This window comes from Bombina bombina, chromosome 4 (assembly GCF_027579735.1).
Source record: "Bombina bombina isolate aBomBom1 chromosome 4, aBomBom1.pri, whole genome shotgun sequence".
Lineage (NCBI taxonomy): Eukaryota > Metazoa > Chordata > Amphibia > Anura > Bombinatoridae > Bombina > Bombina bombina.
In genome coordinates, this window is record NC_069502.1 from 670,504,676 (window position 1) to 670,525,495 (window position 20,820).

The 20,820-nt window shown below is 37.3% G+C and overlaps 1 protein-coding gene across 1 annotated transcript in view; it reads left to right on the forward strand.

Annotated features, from left to right (window-relative positions):
* Positions 1-20,820, forward strand: part of MAN1A1 (mannosidase alpha class 1A member 1) — a 692,509-nt gene that overhangs the window by 574,969 nt on the left and 96,720 nt on the right. The window contains exon 8 of the mRNA XM_053710788.1: positions 7,522-7,637. Within this exon, the coding sequence (XP_053566763.1) occupies positions 7,522-7,637 (116 nt within the window). The remainder of the gene's footprint in view (positions 1-7,521; positions 7,638-20,820) is intronic.

Genomic DNA, 20,820 nt, shown 5'->3' on the forward strand with positions numbered 1-20,820 from the left:
GGAGTTTGTGCTAGATTCTACGTTGATATGCGCTCCGCAGCAGGTTGGAGCCCGGTTTTCCTCTCAGCGTGCAGTGAATGTCAGAGGGATGTGAGGAGAGTATTGCCTGTTTGAATTCAATGATCTCCTTCTACGGGGTCTATTTCATAGGTTCTCTGTTATCGGTCGTAGAGATTCATCTCTTACCTCCCTTTTCAGATCGACGATATACAAACATGTAGATGAGTGTCCTGGGGTAAGTAAGTCTTATTTTCTGTGACACTCTAAGCTATGGTTGGGCACTTTTTTAATAAAGTTCTAAATATATGTATTCAAACATTTATTTGCCTTGACTCAGGATGTTCAACATTCCTTATTTTCAGACAGTCAGTTTCATATTTGGGATAATGCACTTGAATCAATTATTTTTCTTACCTTAAAAATTTGACTTTTTTCCCTGTGGGCTGTTAGGCTCGCGGGGGCTGAAAATGCTTCATTTTATTGCGTCATTCTTGGCGCGGACTTTTTTGGCGCAAAAAATCTTTTCTGTTTCCGGCGTCATATGTGTCGCCGGAAGTTGCGTCATTTTTGACGTTCTTTTGCGCCAAAAATGTTGGCGTTCCGGACGTGGCGTCATTTTTGGCGCCAAAAGCATTTAGGCGCCAAATAATGTGGGTGTCTTATTTGGCGCTAAAAAAATATGGGCGTCGCTTTTGTCTCCACATTATTTAAGTCTCATTTTTCTTTGCTTCTGGTTGCTAGAAGCTTGTTCCTTGGCATTTTTTCCCATTCCTGAAACTGTCATTTAAGGAATTTGATCAATTTTTCTTTATATGTTGTTTTTTCTCTTACATATTGCAAGATGTCTCACGTTGCATCTGAGTCAGAAGATACTTCAGTAAAATCGCTGTCTGGTGCTGGAACTACCAAAGCTAAGTGTATCTGCTGTAAACTTTTGGTAGCTGTTCCTCCAGCTGTTGTTTGTATTAATTGTCATGACAAACTTGTTAATGCAGATAATATTTCCTTTAGTAATGTACCATTACCTGTTGCAGTTCCATCAACATCTAATGTTCAGAATGTTCCTGATAACATAAGAGATTTTGTTTCTGAATCCATCAAGAAGGCTATGTCTGTTATTCCTCCTTCTAGTAAACATAAAAAATCTTTTAAAACTTCTCTTTATACAGATGAATTTTTAAATGAACATCATCATTCTGATTCTAATGACTCTTCTGGTTCAGAGGATTCTGTCTCAGAGGTTGATGCTGATAAATCTTCATATTTATTTAAAATAGAATTTATTCGTTCTTTACTTAAAGAAGTCCTAATTGCATTAGAAATTGAGGATTCTGGTCCTCTTGATACTAAATCTAAACGTTTAGATAAGGTCTTTAAATCTCCTGTGGTTATTCCAGAAGTTTTTCCTGTTCCTGGTGCTATTTCTGAAGTAATTTCCAGAGAATGGAATAATTTGGGTAATTCATTTACCCCTTCTAAACGTTTTAAGCAATTATATCCTGTGCCGTCTGACAGATTAGAATTTTGGGACAAAATCCCTAAAGTTGATGGGGCTATTTCTACCCTTGCTAAACGTACTACTATTCCTACGTCAGATGGTACTTCGTTTAAGGATCCTTTAGATAGGAAAATTGAATCCTTTCTAAGAAAAGCTTATCTATGTTCAGGTAATCTTCTTAGACCTGCTATATCATTGGCTGATGTTGCTGCAGCTTCAACTTTTTGGTTGGAAACTTTAGCGCAACAAGTAACAGATCATGATTCTCATAATATTATTATTCTTCTTCAACATGCTAATAATTTTATCTGTGATGCCATTTTTGATATTATCAGAGTTGATGTCAGGTTTATGTCTCTAGCTATTTTAGCTAGAAGAGCTTTATGGCTTAAAACTTGGAATGCTGATATGTCTTCTAAATCGACTCTACTTTCCATTTCTTTCCAGGGTAACAAATTATTTGGTTCTCAGTTGGATTCTATTATCTCAACTGTTACTGGTGGGAAAGGAACTTTTTTACCACAGGATAAAAAATCTAAAGGTAAAAACAGGGCTAATAATCGTTTTCGTTCCTTTCGTTTCAACAAAGAACAAAAACCTGATCCTTCATCCTCAGGAGCAGTTTCAGTTTGGAAACCATCTCCAGTCTGGAATAAATCCAAGCCTTCTAGAAAAGCAAAGCCAGCTTCTAAGTCCACATGAAGGTGCGGCCCTCATTCCAGCTCAGCTGGTAGGGGGCAGGTTACGTTTTTTCAAAGAAATTTGGATCAATTCTGTTCACAATCTTTGGATTCAGAACATTGTTTCAGAAGGGTACAGAATTGGTTTCAAGATAAGACCTCCTGCAAAGAGATTTTTTCTTTCCCGTGTCCCAGTAAATCCAGTGAAAGCTCAAGCATTTCTGAAATGTGTTTCAGATCTAGAGTTGGCTGGAGTAATTATGCCAGTTCCAGTTCTGGAACAGGGGCTGGGGTTTTATTCGCATCTCTTCATTGTACCAAAGAAGGAGAATTCCTTCAGACCAGTTCTGGATCTAAAAATATTGAATCGTTATGTAAGGATACCAACGTTCAAAATGGTAACTGTAAGGACTATCTTGCCTTTTGTTCAGCAAGGGCATTATATGTCCACAATAGTTTAACAGGATGCATATCTGCATATTCAGATTCATCCAGATCATTATCAGTTCCTGAGATTCTCTTTTCTGGACAAGCATTACCAGTTTGTGGCTCTGCCGTTTGGCCTAGCTACAGCTCCAAGAATTTTTACAAAGCTTCTCGGTGCCCTTCTGTCTGTAATCAGAGAACAGGGTATTGTGGTATTTCCTTATTTGGACGATATCTTGGTACTTGCTCAGTCTTTACATTTAGCAGAATCTCATACGAATCGACTTGTGTTGTTTCTTCAAGATCATGGTTGGAGGATCAATTCACTAAAAAGTTAATTGATTCCTCAGACAAGGGTAACCTTTCTGGGTTTCCAGATAGATTCAGTGTCCATGACTCTGTCTTTGACAGACAAGAGACGTCTAAAATTGATTTCAGCTTGTCGAAACCTTCAGTCACAATCATTCCCTTCGGTAGCCTTATGCATGGAAATTCTAGGTCTTATGACTGCTGCATCGGACGCGATCCCCTTTGCTCGTTTTCACATGCAACCTCTTCAGCTCTGTATGCTGAATCAATGGTGCAGGGATTACACAAAGATATCTCAATTAATATCTTTAAAACCGATTGTACGACACTCTCTAACGTGGTGGACAGATCACCATCGTTTAATTCAGGGGGCTTCTTTTGTTCTTCCGACCTGGACTGTAATTTCAACAGATGCAAGTCTTACAGGATGGGGAGCTGTGTGGGGATCTCTGACGGCACAAGGAGTTTGGGAATCTCAGGAGGTGAGATTACCAATCAATATTTTGGAACTCCGTGCAATTTTCAGAGCTCTTCAGTCTTGGCCTCTTCTGAAGAGAGAATCGTTCATTTGTTTTCAGACAGACAATGTCACAACTGTGGCATACATCAATCATCAAGGAGGGACTCACAGTCCTCTGGCTATGAAAGAAGTATCTCGAATTCTGGTTTGGGCGGAATCCAGCTCCTGTCTAATCTCTGCGGTTCATATCCCAGGTATAGACAATTGGGAAGCGGATTATCTCAGTCGCCAAACGTTGCATCCGGGCGAATGGTCTCTTCACCCAGAGGTATTTCTTCAGATTGTTCAAATGTGGGAGCTTCCAGAAATAGATCTGATGGAGTCTCATCTAAACAAGAAACTTCCCAGGTATCTGTCCAGATACCGGGATCCTCAGGCGGAAGCAGTGGATGCATTATCACTTCCTTGGAAGTATCATCCTGCCTATATCTTTCCGCCTCTAGTTCTTCTTCCAAGAGTAATCTCCAAGATTCTGAAGGAATGCTTGTTTGTTCTGCTGGTTGCTCCGGCATGGCCTCACAGGTTTTGGTATGCGGATCTTGTCCGGATGGCCTCTTGCCATCCGTGGACTCTTCCGCTAAGACCAGACCTTCTGTCGCAAGGTCCTTTTTTCCATCAGGATCTCAAATCCTTAAATTTAAAGGTATGGAGATTGAACGCTTGATTCTTGGTCAAAGAGGTTTCTCTGACTCTGTGATTAATACTATGTTACAGGCTCGTAAATCTGTATCTAGAGAGATATATTATAGAGTCTGGAAGACTTATATTTCTTGGTGTCTTTCTCATCATTTTTCTTGGCATTCTTTTAGAATTCCGAGAATTTTACAGTTTCTTCAGGATGGTTTAGATATAGGTTTATCCGCAAGTTCTTTGAAAGGACAAATCTCTGCTCTTTCTGTTCTTTTTCACAGAAAGATTGCTAATCTTCCTGATATTCATTGTTTTGTACAAGCTTTGGTTTGTATAAAACCTGTCATTAAGTCAATTTCTCCTCCTTGGAGTTTGAATTTGGTTCTGGGGGCTCTTCAAGCTCCTCCTTTTGAACCCATGCATTCATTGGACATTAAATTACTTTCTTGGAAAGTTTTGTTCCTTTTGGCGATCTCTTCTGCCAGAAGAGTCTCTGAATTATCTGCTCTTTCTTGCGAGTCTCCTTTTCTGATTTTTCATCAGGATAAGGCGGTGTTGCAAACTTCTTTTGAATTTTTACCTAAGGTTGTGAATTCCAACAACATTAGTAGAGAAATTGTGGTTCCCTCATTATGTCCTAATCCTAGGAATTCTAAGGAGAAATCGTTGCATTCTTTGGATGTTGTTAGAGCTTTGAAATATTATGTTGAAGCTACTAAGTCTTTCCGAAAGACTTCTAGTCTATTTGTTATCTTTTCCGGTTCTAGAAAAGGCCAGAAAGCTTCTGCCATTTCTTTGGCATCTTGGTTGAAATCTTTAATTCATCATGCTTATGTCGAGTCGGGTAGAACTCCGCCTCAAAGGATTACAGCTCATTCTACTAGGTCAGTTTCTACTTCCTGGGCGTTTAGGAATGAAGCTTCGGTTGATCAGATTTGCAAAGCAGCAACTTGGTCCTCTTTGCATACTTTTACTAAATTCTACCATTTTGATGTATTTTCTTCTTCTGAAGCAGTTTTTGGTAGAAAAGTACTTCAGGCAGCGGTTTCAGTTTGAATCTTCTGTTTATGTTTTTCATTAAACTTTATTTTGGGTGTGGATTATTTTCAGCAGGAATTGGCTGTCTTTATTTTATCCCTCCCTCTCTAGTGACTCTTGCGTGGAAAGATCCACATCTTGGGTAGTCATTATCCCATACGTCACTAGCTCATGGACTCTTGCTAATTACATGAAAGAAAACATAATTTATGTAAGAACTTACCTGATAAATTCATTTCTTTCATATTAGCAAGAGTCCATGAGGCCCGCCCTTTTTTGTGGTGGTTATGATTTTTTTGTATAAAGCACAATTATTCCAATTCCTTATTTTATATGCTTTCGCACTTTTTTCTTATCACCCCACTTCTTGGCTATTCGTTAAACTGATTTGTGGGTGTGGTGAGGGGTGTATTTGTAGGCATTTTGAGGTTTGGGAAACTTTGCCCCTCCTGGTAGGGATGTATATCCCATACGTCACTAGCTCATGGACTCTTGCTAATATGAAACAAATTCATTTATCAGGTAAGTTCTTACATAAATTATGTTTTTTCTACTAATGTTCCTTAAAGAAGCATGAGTTGCCGTTTGGGACGCAGCTAGTTCCACTTCGCAGTTATAAAAGCATCTTTGGAGCAAACAGTGGATTGTTTGTAGAGATTGAGGAGGCTAAATGACCAGAGGTCAGAGTAAAAAGTACTGCTGACATGGTGATATGTGTGCGCTCTGTAAATAATAGAAAAGCTCCTGCTAATTACATATTAGTAAACTCTTGCAACTAGAGAATGCTTAATATATCTAGCATTCCGTATGATATACTCTTTGTAAATTTAATACATCAGTTAATTTATCTATTTAAAGAGAGATATAAAACAGTGCTATTTTAGTTAAAAAAAAAAAAAAAAGTAAAGTATACAAAAAAAGAAACCAGCAATCAGCGTACTTGTTTTCTTGCAAAATTAGCACAAGGATATTCTCAGTGTATTACTGCTTATATTGACTTAAAGGAGCTGACTTGCTGAGAACTTAAGTTGCATTCTGCCTCTTCTAAGCATGGGCAAGAAACTGACTTTGTCTTTCTCTGTTATTCACTGAAGAGTAAGTCAGCGCAAGTTATTTTAGAAGATTTATGACATTATGCTATATATGCCTTTCTGTACAGACCCCAGACCCCTTGTGGTGCTGTGACTGGAATGGACTATGCACAAATGTAGTTAAACAAAAATAAATATAAGGTAAAATCATTTTAAAAATGATAAATTATACACATTGCACTGATTCCTATTAAGTGTAACTTGTGCTTTTTTTTTATTATTACAACAGTGAAACAGGCTGTTTTACATCTCTTCAAATAAAGATTTCAAAGATTTCAAAGGTCTATCTAGTAATAAAATATGCTGCAGGTACCAATTAGGAAACAAACTATCCCAAACCTAATGGCGAAATTTGGCCGCATTTTACAAACATTAACAGTTTTTATTATATATTATTCGAATTAAAAATTCTGCCCACTATCAGACTACTCATTTAAATGGCTTTGTTTGATATTTAAAGGCTTGTATAAACTAGCTAGTATTCAATTTCTCATTTGTCGTGTTGTGCACCTGCTTACACAGTTTGTGGTTTCCAAATGTTCAGTGTGCATGCAGCATTTGTAGCCTTTCTAGGTAATTTAAAGTTGCTATTCTACGCTATTGATTTCATTTGTTTCTGCTAAGTTATTCAAATTAAATGTCTGCAAGTTATTGATTTCACCAGCATGAGCTGGTTTTAATTGTATTTAGGCAGAAATGAAGATGATTGGTTTTAGGATTATTTTTTTAATTTTTTTTTTATCTTTCTTAAAATACTCAAAAGAAATAGGTATAGATTCCAGTAATAGGTTTTAAATGCATTTACTCCTCGCATGTCTCGTTTTCTATCCAATGTTTCTATAGAAACTAAATGTCGGTAAATAGGAAGAATCTTAGAATAATTCTTACAGGAATTTAATTCATCATTTTCACTTTTTAATACTTTACAAGTTCAATGTTAATGTTTTAGTTGCAAATCTTAAAATCCTATTCTACAGTTCAATAAAAATAAACTGGACCTCGCTGGCACACTGCTGCACTTGCCTTTAGCATCTAATGTTTGAGTCCAGTGTTTCTCCTGAATTGAATAAATCAACCAATTGCTGAGGGAATTGACTACATTGTAAAGAAACCGCAGTTGTATGTTTCCATTTCATTTGTGTATACAGTATAGTTTTTGTTTTTAAAGGATATCAAGTTTGCTGTATTATATTATTATTGTCTTTTTTTTTTTATCCAGTTGAAAGTTCTAAAAAAAATCTTCTTTTTTTTCTGATCCCAGTCTTTTTTTTTTTCTTCATACAAAGCAGAAGCATATCTCATTTGTTTATGTTGTGCTTTTTTTTTCAGATCACGTCTCTGTCGGAGGACTTGGGGATAGTTTTTATGAATATTTGCTAAAGGCCTGGTTAATGTCAGACAAGACCGACCATGAGGCAAAGAAGATGTATTATGAAGCTGTTCAGGTAAATGAACTTCAAATGTCTATAAGTAGGTAATTAATATAAATATATATTCAGTTATATTATATTTTGTATTATTTCACCTGATATATAAGTGCCAAACATCAGCTATGTTAGTTAACATTTATATATTTGGTTGTTTAAAATTGCAGGTTCTAAATAAATCATGACAGTTTAAAGGACCGCTCGATGCAGTAGAAGTGCATAATAAAAAGACTATAATTTAACACTCTGAATTTCAAATAAGCAGTAAAAAAAATTCTGGCAAATTAATTTTTTTCTCATTTTACGGCCCCCTGTATCATGTGACAGACATCAGCCAATTACAGACTGGTATACGTATACCCTGTGAGCTTGTGCACATGCTCAGTAAGATTTTGTTCCCCTTAAAGTGTCCATGTAAACATTTTGATAATGGAAGTAAATTGGCAAGTGTCTTAAAACTGCACGCTCTTTCTGAATCATAAAAGTTTATTTTGACTTGAGTTTCTCTTTAATTTTGACTTGAGTGTCCCTTTAAGGGAACAGTCATACATTATGTTTCCAAATGTCTAGCAATCAGAAATTTAGAATATGTAGCTGTGCAGCAACAACAAAACAAACAAACAAAAAACTTAAGCCCATCAATATCAAAGTTCAACAGTTTGTAATCCTTTCAGAGAATACAATTATGTTGGCAAAAAAAGCGTTTCTTGTAAAGGATTTGAAAACTTAAAGGGACAGCAAAACATATTGTAATTACAAGATTTTTTCTGTAGTATTGTAATGCGTTAACATATCGGGTGAGTTTGAATTCATTACCATCTTATTTGCTGCAATTATTTTTCAATATCCAAACTCCACCCACCACTGGCCTTGTTTGGAAAAGCCTATCAGGAATTGTAGACACTGCTAGCCACTGTCATTGTATTAGCAAATCTTCATTGATCTACAGTTCCTTATCAGATAATATCTGTTGAAGCCGATTAAAGAGTTATATGTTGTAGGATTAGGCTTTTGAACCTTGCCATATCCCCTTCTAGTTCTCAGAATTGGTTAACGTATCATTTATAGACTTACATTACAGGAAATGGGTGCACAATAAATAAATAGTTGTTTTACTGCACACAATTAAATCATTTATATCAAAATATTAAAATGTTTCCCGTCACTTTAAAGAGACTCTAAACTCAACTCTTCCCCCCCCCCCTAAATAAAAACTCCAAAAAAATGATAATGTTATGTTATTTTAATAAGAAAGCTATTTACTCTGCTTTATAAACATACAATGTTCCTTTAATGTTGTGCAGCTGAATTTGGCAGTCAGCTGCTCATCTTGAAACTTTTAAATTAATTGCAGTTTAATTTGAACTCTAGGATTAAATTAATACAACAAAGGGTAGATAAGTATGGGGTTGTTAAATCCAGCTTCTCATTTGGAGTTCTTAAAATTAACCAATAAATTCCTTGCTTAAATAATACAAATATAGTTTGTTTTTGGGGAGCCTTTTTCCTTTATAAGTCATATTAATAAAATATTGTTGGTTTATTCATTTACATTTTTTCTGTAAAGGGTACTACTATGCCGTTTAGAATTCTGAGATGAAAACACTTAAACATGAGTCATCCTTTAACAGTTGCATTTCTCCTGAGCATGTGTTACAGTCAGTGAAAGAACAGTCTGTTCATAATATATATAATCTTGTAATCTGTTTTATACCAAAAATTGTTTGAACAATATGTGTCTTTATAGTTAGGCTTTTTTGTTCAGGAATTTAGGCATATGTTTAGGGGTATACCAATGACAAGGGTGCCTCTCTGTTGTCAATTATAATTCAAGGTAAATTTCTCCATTCAAATAAATAGGCAAAGAAACCTATATTATTTCAACAGGGAGAGGAAGTAAAATTGCCATGATTAAGAGTTAATGGGACATGAAACTATATTTATTTCTTTCATGTAATTAGCAAGAGTCCATGAGCTAGTGACGTATGGGATATACATTCCTACCAGGAGGGGCAAAGTTTCCCAAACCTCAAAATGCCTATAAATACACCCCTCACCACACCCACAAATCAGTTTTACAAACTTTGCCTCCTATGGAGGTGGTGAAGTAAGTTTGTGCTAGATTCTACGTTGATATGCGCTCCGCAGCAGGTTGGAGCCCGGTTTTCCTCTCAGCGTGCAGTGAATGTCAGAGGGATGTGAGGAGAGTATTGCCTATTTGAATTCAATGATCTCCTTCTACGGGGTCTATTTCATAGGTTCTCTGTTATCGGTCGTAGAGATTCATCTCTTACCTCCCTTTTCAGATCGACGATATACTCTTATATATATACCATTACCTCTGCTGATTTTCGTTTCAGTACTGGTTTGGCTTTCTACAACATGTAGATGAGTGTCCTGGGGTAAGTAAGTCTTATTTTCTGTGACACTCTAAGCTATGGTTGGGCACTTTTTTATAAAGTTCTAAATATATGTATTCAAACATTTATTTGCCTTGACTCAGGATGTTCAACATTCCTTATTTCAGACAGTCAGTTTCATATTTGGGATAATGCATATGAATAAATCAATTTTTTTCTTACCTTAAAATTTGACTTTTTCCCTGTGGGCTGTTAGGCTCGCGGGGGCTGAAAATGCTTCATTTTATTGCGTCATTCTTGACGCTGACTTTTTTGGCGCAAAATTTTTTTTTTCTATTTCCGGCGTCATACGTGTCGCCGGAAGTTGCGTCATTTTTGACTTTCTTTTGCGCCAAAAGTGTCGGCGTTCCGGATGTGGCGTCATTTTTGCCGCCAAAAGCATTTAGGCGCCAAATAATGTGGGCGTCATTTTTGGCGATAAAAAATATGGGCGTCACTATTGTCTCCACATTATTTAAGTCTCATTATTTATTGCTTCTGGTTGCTAGAAGCTTGTTCACTTGCATTTTTTCCCATTCCTGAAACTGTCATTTAAGGAATTTGATCAATTTTGCTTTATATGTTGTTTTTTCTATTACATATTGCAAGATGTCCCACGTTGAATCTGAGTCAGAAGATACTTCTGGAAAATCGCTGCCTGGTGCTGGAGCTACCAAAGCTAAGTGTATCTGCTGTAAACTTATGGTATCTGTTCCTCCAGCTGTTGTTTGTACTGTTTGTCATGACAAACTTGTTAATGTAGATAATATTTCCTTTAGTACTGTTACATTACCTGTTGCTGTTCCGTCAACATCTAATACTCAGAGTGTTCCTGATAACATAAGAGATTTTGTTTCTAAATCCATTAAGAAGGCTATGTCTGTTATTCCTCCTTCTAGTAAACGTAAAAAGTCTTTTAAAACTTCTCATTTTTCAGATGAATTTTTAAATGAACATCATCATTCTGATTCTGATAATGGTTCTTCTGGTTCAGAGGATTCTGTCTCAGAGGTTGATGCTGATAAATCTTCATATTTATTTAAAATGGAATTTATTCGTTCTTTACTTAAAGAAGTCCTAATTGCATTAGAAATTGAGGATTCTGGTCCTCTTGATACTAAATCTAAACGTTTAGATAAGGTTTTTAAATCTCCTGTAGTTATTCCAGAAGTTTTTGCTGTCCCTGGTGCTATTTCTGAAGTAATTTCCAGGGAATGGGAGAATTTGGGTAATTCATTTACTCCTTCTAAACGTTTTAAGCAATTATATCCTGTGCCATCTGACAGATTAGAGTTTTGGGACAAAATCCCTAAGGTTGATGGGGCTGTCTCTACTCTTGCTAAGCGTACTACTATTCCTACGGCAGATGGTACTTCCTTTAAGGATCCTTTAGATAGGAAAATTGAATCCTTTCTAAGAAAAGCTTACTTGTGTTCAGGTAATCTTCTTAGACCTGCTATAACTTTAGCGGATGTTGCTGCAGCTTCAACTTTTTGGTTAGAAGCTTTAGCGCAACAAGTAACAGATCATAATTCTCATAGCATTATTATTCTTCTTCAACATGCTAATAATTTTATTTGTGATGCCATCTTTGATATCATTAGAGTTGATGTCAGGTATATGTCTCTAGCTATTTTAGCTAGAAGAGCTTTATGGCTTAAATCTCGGAATGCTGATATGTCTTCTAAGTCTACTCTGCTTTCCCTTTCTTTCCAGGGTAATAAATTTTTTGGTTCTCAGTTGGATTCTATCTCAACTGTTACTGGAGGGAAAGGAACTTTTTTACCACAGGATAAAAAATCTAAGGTAAATTTAGGTCTAATAATCGTTTTCGTTCCTTTCGTCACAATAAGGAACAAAAGCCTGATCCTTCATCCTCAGGAGCGGTATCAGTTTGGAAACCATCTCCAGTCTGGAATAAATCCAAGCCTTTTAGAAAATCAAAGCCAGCTCCTAAGTCCACATGAAGGTGCGGCCCTCATTCCAGCTCAGCTGGTAGGGGGCAGATTACGTTTTTTCAAAGAAATTTGGATCAATTCCGTTCACAATCTTTGGATTCAGAACATTGTTTCAGAAGGGTACAGAATTGGTTTCAAGATAAGGCCTCCTGCAAAGAGATTTTTTCTTTCCCGTGTCCCAGTAAACCCAGCGAAGGCTCAAGCATTTCTGAAATGTGTTTCAGATCTAGAGTTGGCTGGAGTAATTATGCCAGTTCCAGTTCTGGAACTGGGACTGGGGTTTTATTCAAATCTCTTCATTGTACCAAAGAAGGAGAATTCCTTCAGACCAGTTCTGGATCTAAAAATATTGAATCGTTATGTAAGGATACCAACATTCAAAATGGTAACTATAAGGACTATCTTGCCTTTTGTTCAGCAAGGGCATTATATGTCTACAATAGATTTACAGGATGCATATCTGCATATTCCGATTCATCCAGATCACTATCAGTTTCTGAGATTCTCTTTCCTAGACAAGCATTACCAGTTTGTGGCTCTGCCGTTTGGCCTAGCTACAGCTCCAAGAATTTTTACAAAGGTTCTCGGTGCCCTTCTGTCTGTAATCAGAGAACAGGGTATTGTGGTATTTCCTTATTTGGACGATATCTTGGTACTTGCTCAGTCTTCACATGTAGCAGAATCTCATACGAATCGACTTGTGTTGTTTCTTCAAGATCATGGTTGGAGGATCAATTTACCAAAAAGTTCATTGATTCCTCAGACACAGGTAACCTTTTTAGGCTTCCAGATAGATACAGTGTCCATGACTCTATCTTTGACAGACAAGAGACGTCTAAAATTGATTTCAGCTTGTCGAAACCTTCAGTCACAATCATTCCCTTCGGTAGCCTTATGCATGGAAATTCTAGGTCTTATGACTGCTGCATCGGACGCGATCCCCTTTGCTCGTTTTCACATGCAACCTCTTCAGCTCTGTATGCTGAACCAGTGGTGCAGGGATTACACAAAGATATCTCAATTAATATCTTTAAAACCTATTGTACGACACTCTCTGACGTGGTGGACAGATCACCATCGTTTAGTTCAGGGGGCTTCTTTTGTTCTTCCTACCTGGACTGTAATTTCAACAGATGCAAGTCTTACAGGTTGGGGAGCTGTGTGGGGGTCTCTGACAGCACAAGGGGTTTGGGAATCTCAGGAGGTGAGATTACCGATCAATATTTTGGAACTCCGTGCAATTTTCAGAGCTCTTCAGTTTTGGCCTCTTCTAAAGAGAGAATCGTTCATTTGTTTTCAGACAGACAATGTCACAACTGTGGCATACATCAATCATCAAGGAGGGACTCACAGTCCTCTGGCTATGAAAGAAGTATCTCGAATTCTGGTATGGGCGGAATCCAGCTCCTGTCTAGTTTCTGCGGTCCATATCCCAGGTATAGACAATTGGGAAGCGGATTATCTCAGTCGCCAAACGTTACATCTTCACCCAGAGGTATTTCTTCAGATTGTTCAAATGTGGGGACTTCCAGAAATAGATCTGATGGCCTCTCATCTAAACAAGAAACTTCCCAGGTATCTGTCCAGATCCAGGGATCCTCAAGCGGAAGCAGTGGATGCATTGTCACTTCCTTGGAAGTATCATCCTGCCTATATCTTTCCGCCTCTAGTTCTTCTTCCAAGAGTAATCTCCAAGATTCTTAAGGAATGCTCGTTTGTTCTGCTGGTAGCTCCAGCATGGCCTCACAGGTTTTGGTATGCGGATCTTGTCCGGATGGCCTCTTGCCAACCGTGGACTCTTCCGTTAAGGCCAGACCTTCTGTCGCAAGGTCCTTTTTTCCATCAGGATCTCAAATCCTTAAATTTAAAGGTATGGAGATTGAACGCTTGATTCTTAGTCAAAGAGGTTTCTCTGACTCTGTGATTAATACTACGTTACAGGCTCGTAAATCTGTATCTAGGGAGATATATTATTAGTCTGGAAGACTTATATTTCTTGGTGTCTTTCTCATCATTTTTTCTGGCATTCTTTTAGAATTTCGAGAATATTACAGTTTCTTCAGGATGGTTTGGATAAAGGTTTGTCTGCAAGTTCCTTTAAAGGACAAATCTCTGCTCTTTCTGTTCTTTTTCACAGAAAGATTGCTAATCTTCCTGATATTCATTGTTTTGTACAAGCTTTGGTTCGTATAAAACCTGTCATTAAGTCAATTTCTACTCCTTGGAGTTTGAATTTGGTTCTGGGGGCTCTTCAAGCTCCTCCGTTTGAACCTATGCATTCATTGGACATTAAATTACTTTCTTGGAAAGTTTTGTTCCTTTTGGCCATCTCTTCTGCCAGAAGAGTTTCTGAATTATCTGCTCTTTCTTGTGAGTCTCCTTTTCTGATTTTTCACCAGGATAAGGCGGTGTTGCGAACTTCTTTTAAATTTTTACCTAAGGTTGTGAATTTCAACAACATTAGTAGAGAAATTGTGGTTCCTTCATTATGTCCTAATCCTAAGAATTCTAAGGAGAAATCATTGCATTCTTTGGATGTAGTTAGAGCTTTGAAATATTATGTTGAAGCTACTAAGAATTTCCGAAAGACTTCTAGTCTATTTGTTATCTTTTCCGGTTCTAGGAAAGGTCAGAAGGCCTCTGCCTTTTCTTTGGCATCTTGGTTGAAATCTTTAATTCATCATGCTTATGTCGAGTCGGGTAGAACTCCGCCTCAAAGGATTACAGCTCATTCTACTAGGTCAGTTTCTACTTCCTGGGCGTTTAAGAATGAAGCTTCGGTTGATCAGATTTGCAAAGCAGCAACTTGGTCTTCTTTGCATACTTTTACTAAATTCTACCATTTTGATGTGTTTTCTTCTTCTGAAGCTGTCTTTGGTAGAAAAGTACTTCAGGCAGCTGTTTCAGTTTGAATCTTCTGCTTATATTTTCAGTTTTTTTTCTTTATAAGATTTAAACTTTATTTTTGGGTGTGGATTTTTTTCATCGGAATTGGCTGTCTTTATTTTATCCCTCCCTCTCTAGTGACTCTTGCGTGGAAGATCCACATCTTGGGTATTCATTATCCCATACGTCACTAGCTCATGGACTCTTGCTAATTACATGAAAGAAAACATAATTTATGTAAGAACTTACCTGATAAATTCATTTCTTTCATATTAGCAAGAGTCCATGAGGCCCACCCTTTTTTTGTGGTGGTTATGATTTTTTTGTATAAACCACAATTATTCCAATTCCTTATATTTATGCTTCGCACTTTTTTCTTATCACCCCACTTCTTGGCTATTCGTTAAACTGATTTGTGGGTGTGGTGAGGGGTGTATTTATAGGCATTTTGAGGTTTGGGAAACTTTGCCCCTCCTGGTAGGAATGTATATACCATACGTCACTAGCTCATGGACTCTTGCTAATATGAAAGAAATGAATTTATCAGGTAAGTTCTTACATAAATTATGTTTTCATGTAATTGGCAAGAGTCCATGAGCTAGTGACATATGGGATATACAATCCTACCAGGAGGGGCAAAGTTTCCCATACCTCAAAATGCCTATAAATACAACCCTCACCACACCCACAATTCAGTTTTACAAACTTTGCCTCCTATGGAGGTGGTGAAGTAAGTTTGTGCTAAGATTTCTACGTTGATATGCGCTTCTCAGCATTGTTGAAGCCCGATTCCTCTGAGTACAGCGAATGTCAGAGGGACGTGAAGGGAGTATCACTTATTTGAATACAATGATTTCCCTAACGGGGGTCTATTTCATAGGTTCTCTGTTATCGGTCGTAGAGATTCATCTCCTACCTCCCTTTTCAGATCGACAATATACTCTCAATTTACCATTACCTCTACTAATAACTGTTTTAGTACTGGTTTGGCTATCTGATATATGTGGATGGGTGTCTTTTGGTAAGTATGTTTTTTATTACTTAAGACACCTCAGCTATGGTTTGGCACTTAATGCTTTTATATAAAGTTCTAAATATATGTATTGTACTTATATTTGCCATGAGTCAGGTTCATGTATTTCCTTCAGCAGACTGTCAGTTTCATATTTGGGAATGTAAACACTTTAAGAAATTTATTTCTTACCTGGGGTTTAGTCTTTTTTCAATTTGGCTACTTTTTGCAATTGCGGGTGTTAGGCCCGCGGGTGCGTCAAATGCTAGACTTTATTGCGTCATTTTTGGCGCAAACTTTTTTTGGCGTGAAAAAATACATTTATGACGCAACTTCATCATTTCCGGCATCATACGTGACGCTGAGACTTTCACACGGCGGCGTCATTAGTGACGCAAGTGTGTAATTTCCGGTCATTTTTCGCGCCAAAGTTTATGTTACGTTGTGCGTCATACTTGGCGTCAAATTTTTTTCATTTTTTCAATACCCCATTGATGTTTGCCTCCTGCTTTCTTCTCTATCAAGAGGCCTATGCTTTTGCATTTTTTCCCATTCCTGAAACTGTCATTTAAGGAAATAGATAATTTTGCTTTATATGTTGTTTTTTCTCTTACATTGAGCAAGATGTCCCAATCTGATCCTGTCTCTGAAGTTTCTGCTGGAACATTGCTGCCTGACATCAGTTCTACCAAAGCTAAGTGCATTTGTTGTAAAATTGTAGAAATGATTTCACTGAATGTCATTTGTAATAGTTAATGATAAACTTTTACATGCAGATAGTGTTTCTATCAGTAATAGTACATTGCCAGTTGCAGTTCCTTCAACTTTTAATGTACATGATATACCTGTAAATTTTAAAGAATTTGTTTCTGATTCTTTTCTGAAGGCTTTGTCTGCATTTCCACCTTCTAATAAACGTAAAAGGTCTTTTAAAACTTCTCATTTAGCTGATGAAATTTCAAATGACCAACAACATAATAATTCATCCTCTTCTGATGAGGATCTATCTGAAACAGAAGATCCTCCTCAGACATTGACACTGACAAATCTACTTATTTATTTAAAATAGAGTATATGCGTTCTTTATTAAAAGAAGTGTTAATTACTTTGGATATTGAGGTAACCAGTCCTATTGACGTTCAGTCTAATAAACGTTTAAATGCTGTTTTTAAACCTCCTGTGGTTTCCCCAGGTGTGTTTCCCATTCCTGAGGCTATTTCTGATATGATTTCTAGGGAATGGAATAAGCCAGGTACTTCCTTTATTCCTTCTTCAAGGTTTAAGAGATTGTATCCTTTACCAGCAAAATCTATAGAGTTTTGGGAAAAGATCCCCAAAGTTGATGGGGCTATCTCTACTCTTGCTAAATGTACCACTATTCCTATGGAGGATAGCACTTCCTTTAAGGATCCTTTAGATAGGAAGCTTGAATCTTATCTAAGGAAGGCCTATTTATATTCAGGTCATTTTCTCAGACCTGCTATTTTTTTGGGTGATGTTGCGGCTGCATCAACTTTCTGGTTGGAAAATTTAGCGCAACATGAATTGGATTCTGACATATCTTGCATTGTTCGCTTACTGCAACATGCTAATCATTTTATTTGTGATGCCATTTTTGATATTATCAAAATTTATGTTAGATCCATGTCTTTAGCTGTTTTAGCTAGAAGAGCTTTGTGGCTTAAATCTTGGAGTGCTGATATGACATCTAAATCTAGATTACTAGCTCTTTCTTTCCAAGGTAATATTTTATTTGGTTCTCAGTTGGATTCTATTATTTCAACTATCACTGGAGGAAAAGGAGTTTTTTTGCCTCAGGATAAAAAACCTAAGGGTAAATCTAAGGCTTCTAACCGTTTTCGTTCCTTTCGTCAGAATAAGGAACAAAAACTCAATCCTCCTCCCAAGGAATCTGTTTCCAGTTGGAAGCCTTCCTCAAATTGGAATAAATCCAAGCCATTTAGAAAACCAAAGTCTGCTCCTAAGTCCACATGAAGGTGCGGCCCTCATTCCAGCTCAGCTGGTAGAGGGCAGATTAAGGTTTTCCAAGGATTTTATGATAAAATCTGTCCAAAATCATTGGATTCAGAGCATTGTCTCTCAAGGGTATCGAATAGGATTCAAAGTAAGACCTCCTGTGGGAAGATTTTTTCTCTCACACATTCCTGTAAATCCAGTAAAATCTCAGGCTTTTCTGAAGTGTGTTTCAGACCTGGTGTCTTCAGTGGTAATCATGCCAGTTCCTCCTCAGGAACAAGGTTTGGGGTTTTATTCAAACCTATTAATTGTACCAAAGAAAGAAAATTTGTTCAGACCAGTTCTGGATCTGAAAATTTTGAATCGTTATGTAAGAGTACTAACTTTTAAGATGGTGACTATAAGGACTATTCGGCCTTTTGTTCAGCAAGGAAATTATATGTCCACAATAGACTTGCAGGATGCATACCTTCATATTCCGATTCATCCAGAACACTATCAGTTTCTGAGATTCTCTTTTCTAGACAAGCATTACCAATTTGTTGCTCTTCCATTTGGCTTAGCAACAGCTCCAAGAATCTTTTCAAAGGTTCTGGGTGCCCTACTATCTGTAATCAGAGAGCATGGTATTGCAGTGTTTCCTTATTTGGACGATATCTTTGTACTAGCTCAGTCTTTACATACTGCTGAATCTCACACAAATCAACTAGTGTTGTTTCTTCGGAAACATGGTTGGAGGATCAATTTACCAAAAAGTTTCTTGATTCCTCTGACAAGGGTCACCTTTTTAGGCTTCCAGATAGATTCAGTGTCCATGACTCTGTCTCTAACAGACAAGAGACGTTTAAAATTGGTTGCAGCATGTTGGCTCCTTCAGTCTCAGTCATTCCCTTCAGTGGCTATGTGCATAGAAGTTTTAGGTCTCATGACTGCAGCATCGGACGCGATCCCCTTTGCTCGTTTTCACATGAGACCTCTTCAGCTTTGTATGCTGAATCAATGGTGCAGGGATTATACAAATATATCACAATTAATATCCTTGAATCCCAATGTACGACACTCTCTGACATGGTGGATAGATCACCATCATTTGGTTCAAGGGGCTTCTTTTGTTCGCCCAACCTGGACTGTGATCACAACAGATGCGAGTCTTTCAGGTTGGGGAGCTGTTTGGGGGTCTCTGACAGCACAAGGAGTTTGGAAATCTCAAGAGGCGAGATTACCAATAAATATTTTAGAACTCTGTGCAATTCTCAGGGCTCTTCAGTTCTGACCTCTACTAAAGAGAGAACCGTTCATTTGTTTTCAGACAGACAATATTACAACTGTGGCTTATGTCAATCATCAGGGTGGGACTCACAGTCCCCAAGCTATGAAAGAAGTATCTCGGATACTTGCTTGGGCAGAATCCAGCTCCTGTCTAATCTCTGCGGTGCATATCCCAGGTGTAGACAATTGGGAGGCGGATTATCTCAGCCGCCAGACTTTACATCCAGGGGAGTGGTCTCTCCATCCAGATGTGTTTTCTCAGATTGTTCAGATGTGGGGGCTTCCAGAGATAGATCTCATGGCCTCTCATCTAAACAAGAAACTTCCCAGATACCTGTCTAGGTCCAGGGATGTTCAGGCGGAAGCAGTGGATGCGCTGACACTTCCTTGGTGTTATCAAACCTGCTTACATCTTCCCGCATCTAGTTCTCCTTCCAAGAGTGATCTCCAAAATCATCATGGAACAGTCTTTTGTGTTTCTGGTGGCTCCAGCATGGCCACACAGGTTTTGGTATGCTGATCTGGTTCGGATGTCCAGTTGCTCGCCTTGGCCACTTCCGTTACGGCCGGACCTACTATCTCAAGGTCCGTTTTTCCATCAGGATCTCAAATCATTAAATTTGAAGGTATGGAAATTGAACGCTTAGTTCTAAGTCATAGAGGTTTCTCTGATTCAGTGATTAATACTATGTTACAAGTTCGTAAATCTGTTTCTAGAAAGATTTATTATAGAGTTTGGAAGACTTACATTTCATGGTGTTCTTCTCATAAATTCTCCTGGCATTCTTTTAGAATTCCTAGAATTTTGCAGTTTCTTCAGGATGGTTTGGATAAGGGTTTGGTATATACTTCAAATGAATAGAGATGGATACAGCACCCACTACTCACTAGTGCACGGAGAGGGCTGACCAAGCCCAAACGATTCAAGTAAAAGAAAGCAGTCTCCAGCAGTGAGCAAAGTGACTTTTATTTTTAAACACAGGTCAAATACAGCAACGTTTCGGGCTAACAATAAGCCCTTTCTCAATCCTGACATAAATTAAACAAAACACCATTTAAATAGCCATATTGGCGCCAAACAATTGTGAAAAAATTGCACATCTATCGCCCTCCAGTGGTGGACTTGAATATTGCATGTCAAAATACATTTTCTTGCAATTGCAAAGATACAAATGTGTTACAAAATATTTTACATTGTATATATTGCACAAATTCAATAACCAACTTCATAAGTAAAGTGCCAAGTGATCCTATAAAAATGAAAATAAAAAGTAAAAAATTAGAATAATAAAAATAATATTTGTGACAACTAAATTCAATGTGAATATATTAGTGAAAATAAATATATTAAGTATTCAAATTTATTAGAATTTAAAATTGATCACAATACTCATATCAAAATCTCTTCATTACCATATATATATATAGGAACACAATCAATCGAATGGACTATATATAGATTAAAAAATTGATATATATGGGAATCCTTCAACAAAGGATACCCATATTACAATAAGTCAGAAATTTAAAAACTAATGGGTACTCAGTAAATATATAGATAATGCCAAATGTCTATATCCAGTAATGTCACTCAAATGACCTTTTTTTAACTTACTAGTTAAGGCATAATCCACTAGGATGCTAAATTTAAATATATAGCAAAGGTAAATGCGAACCCCTACGCTTACTGAAAGAAGTAA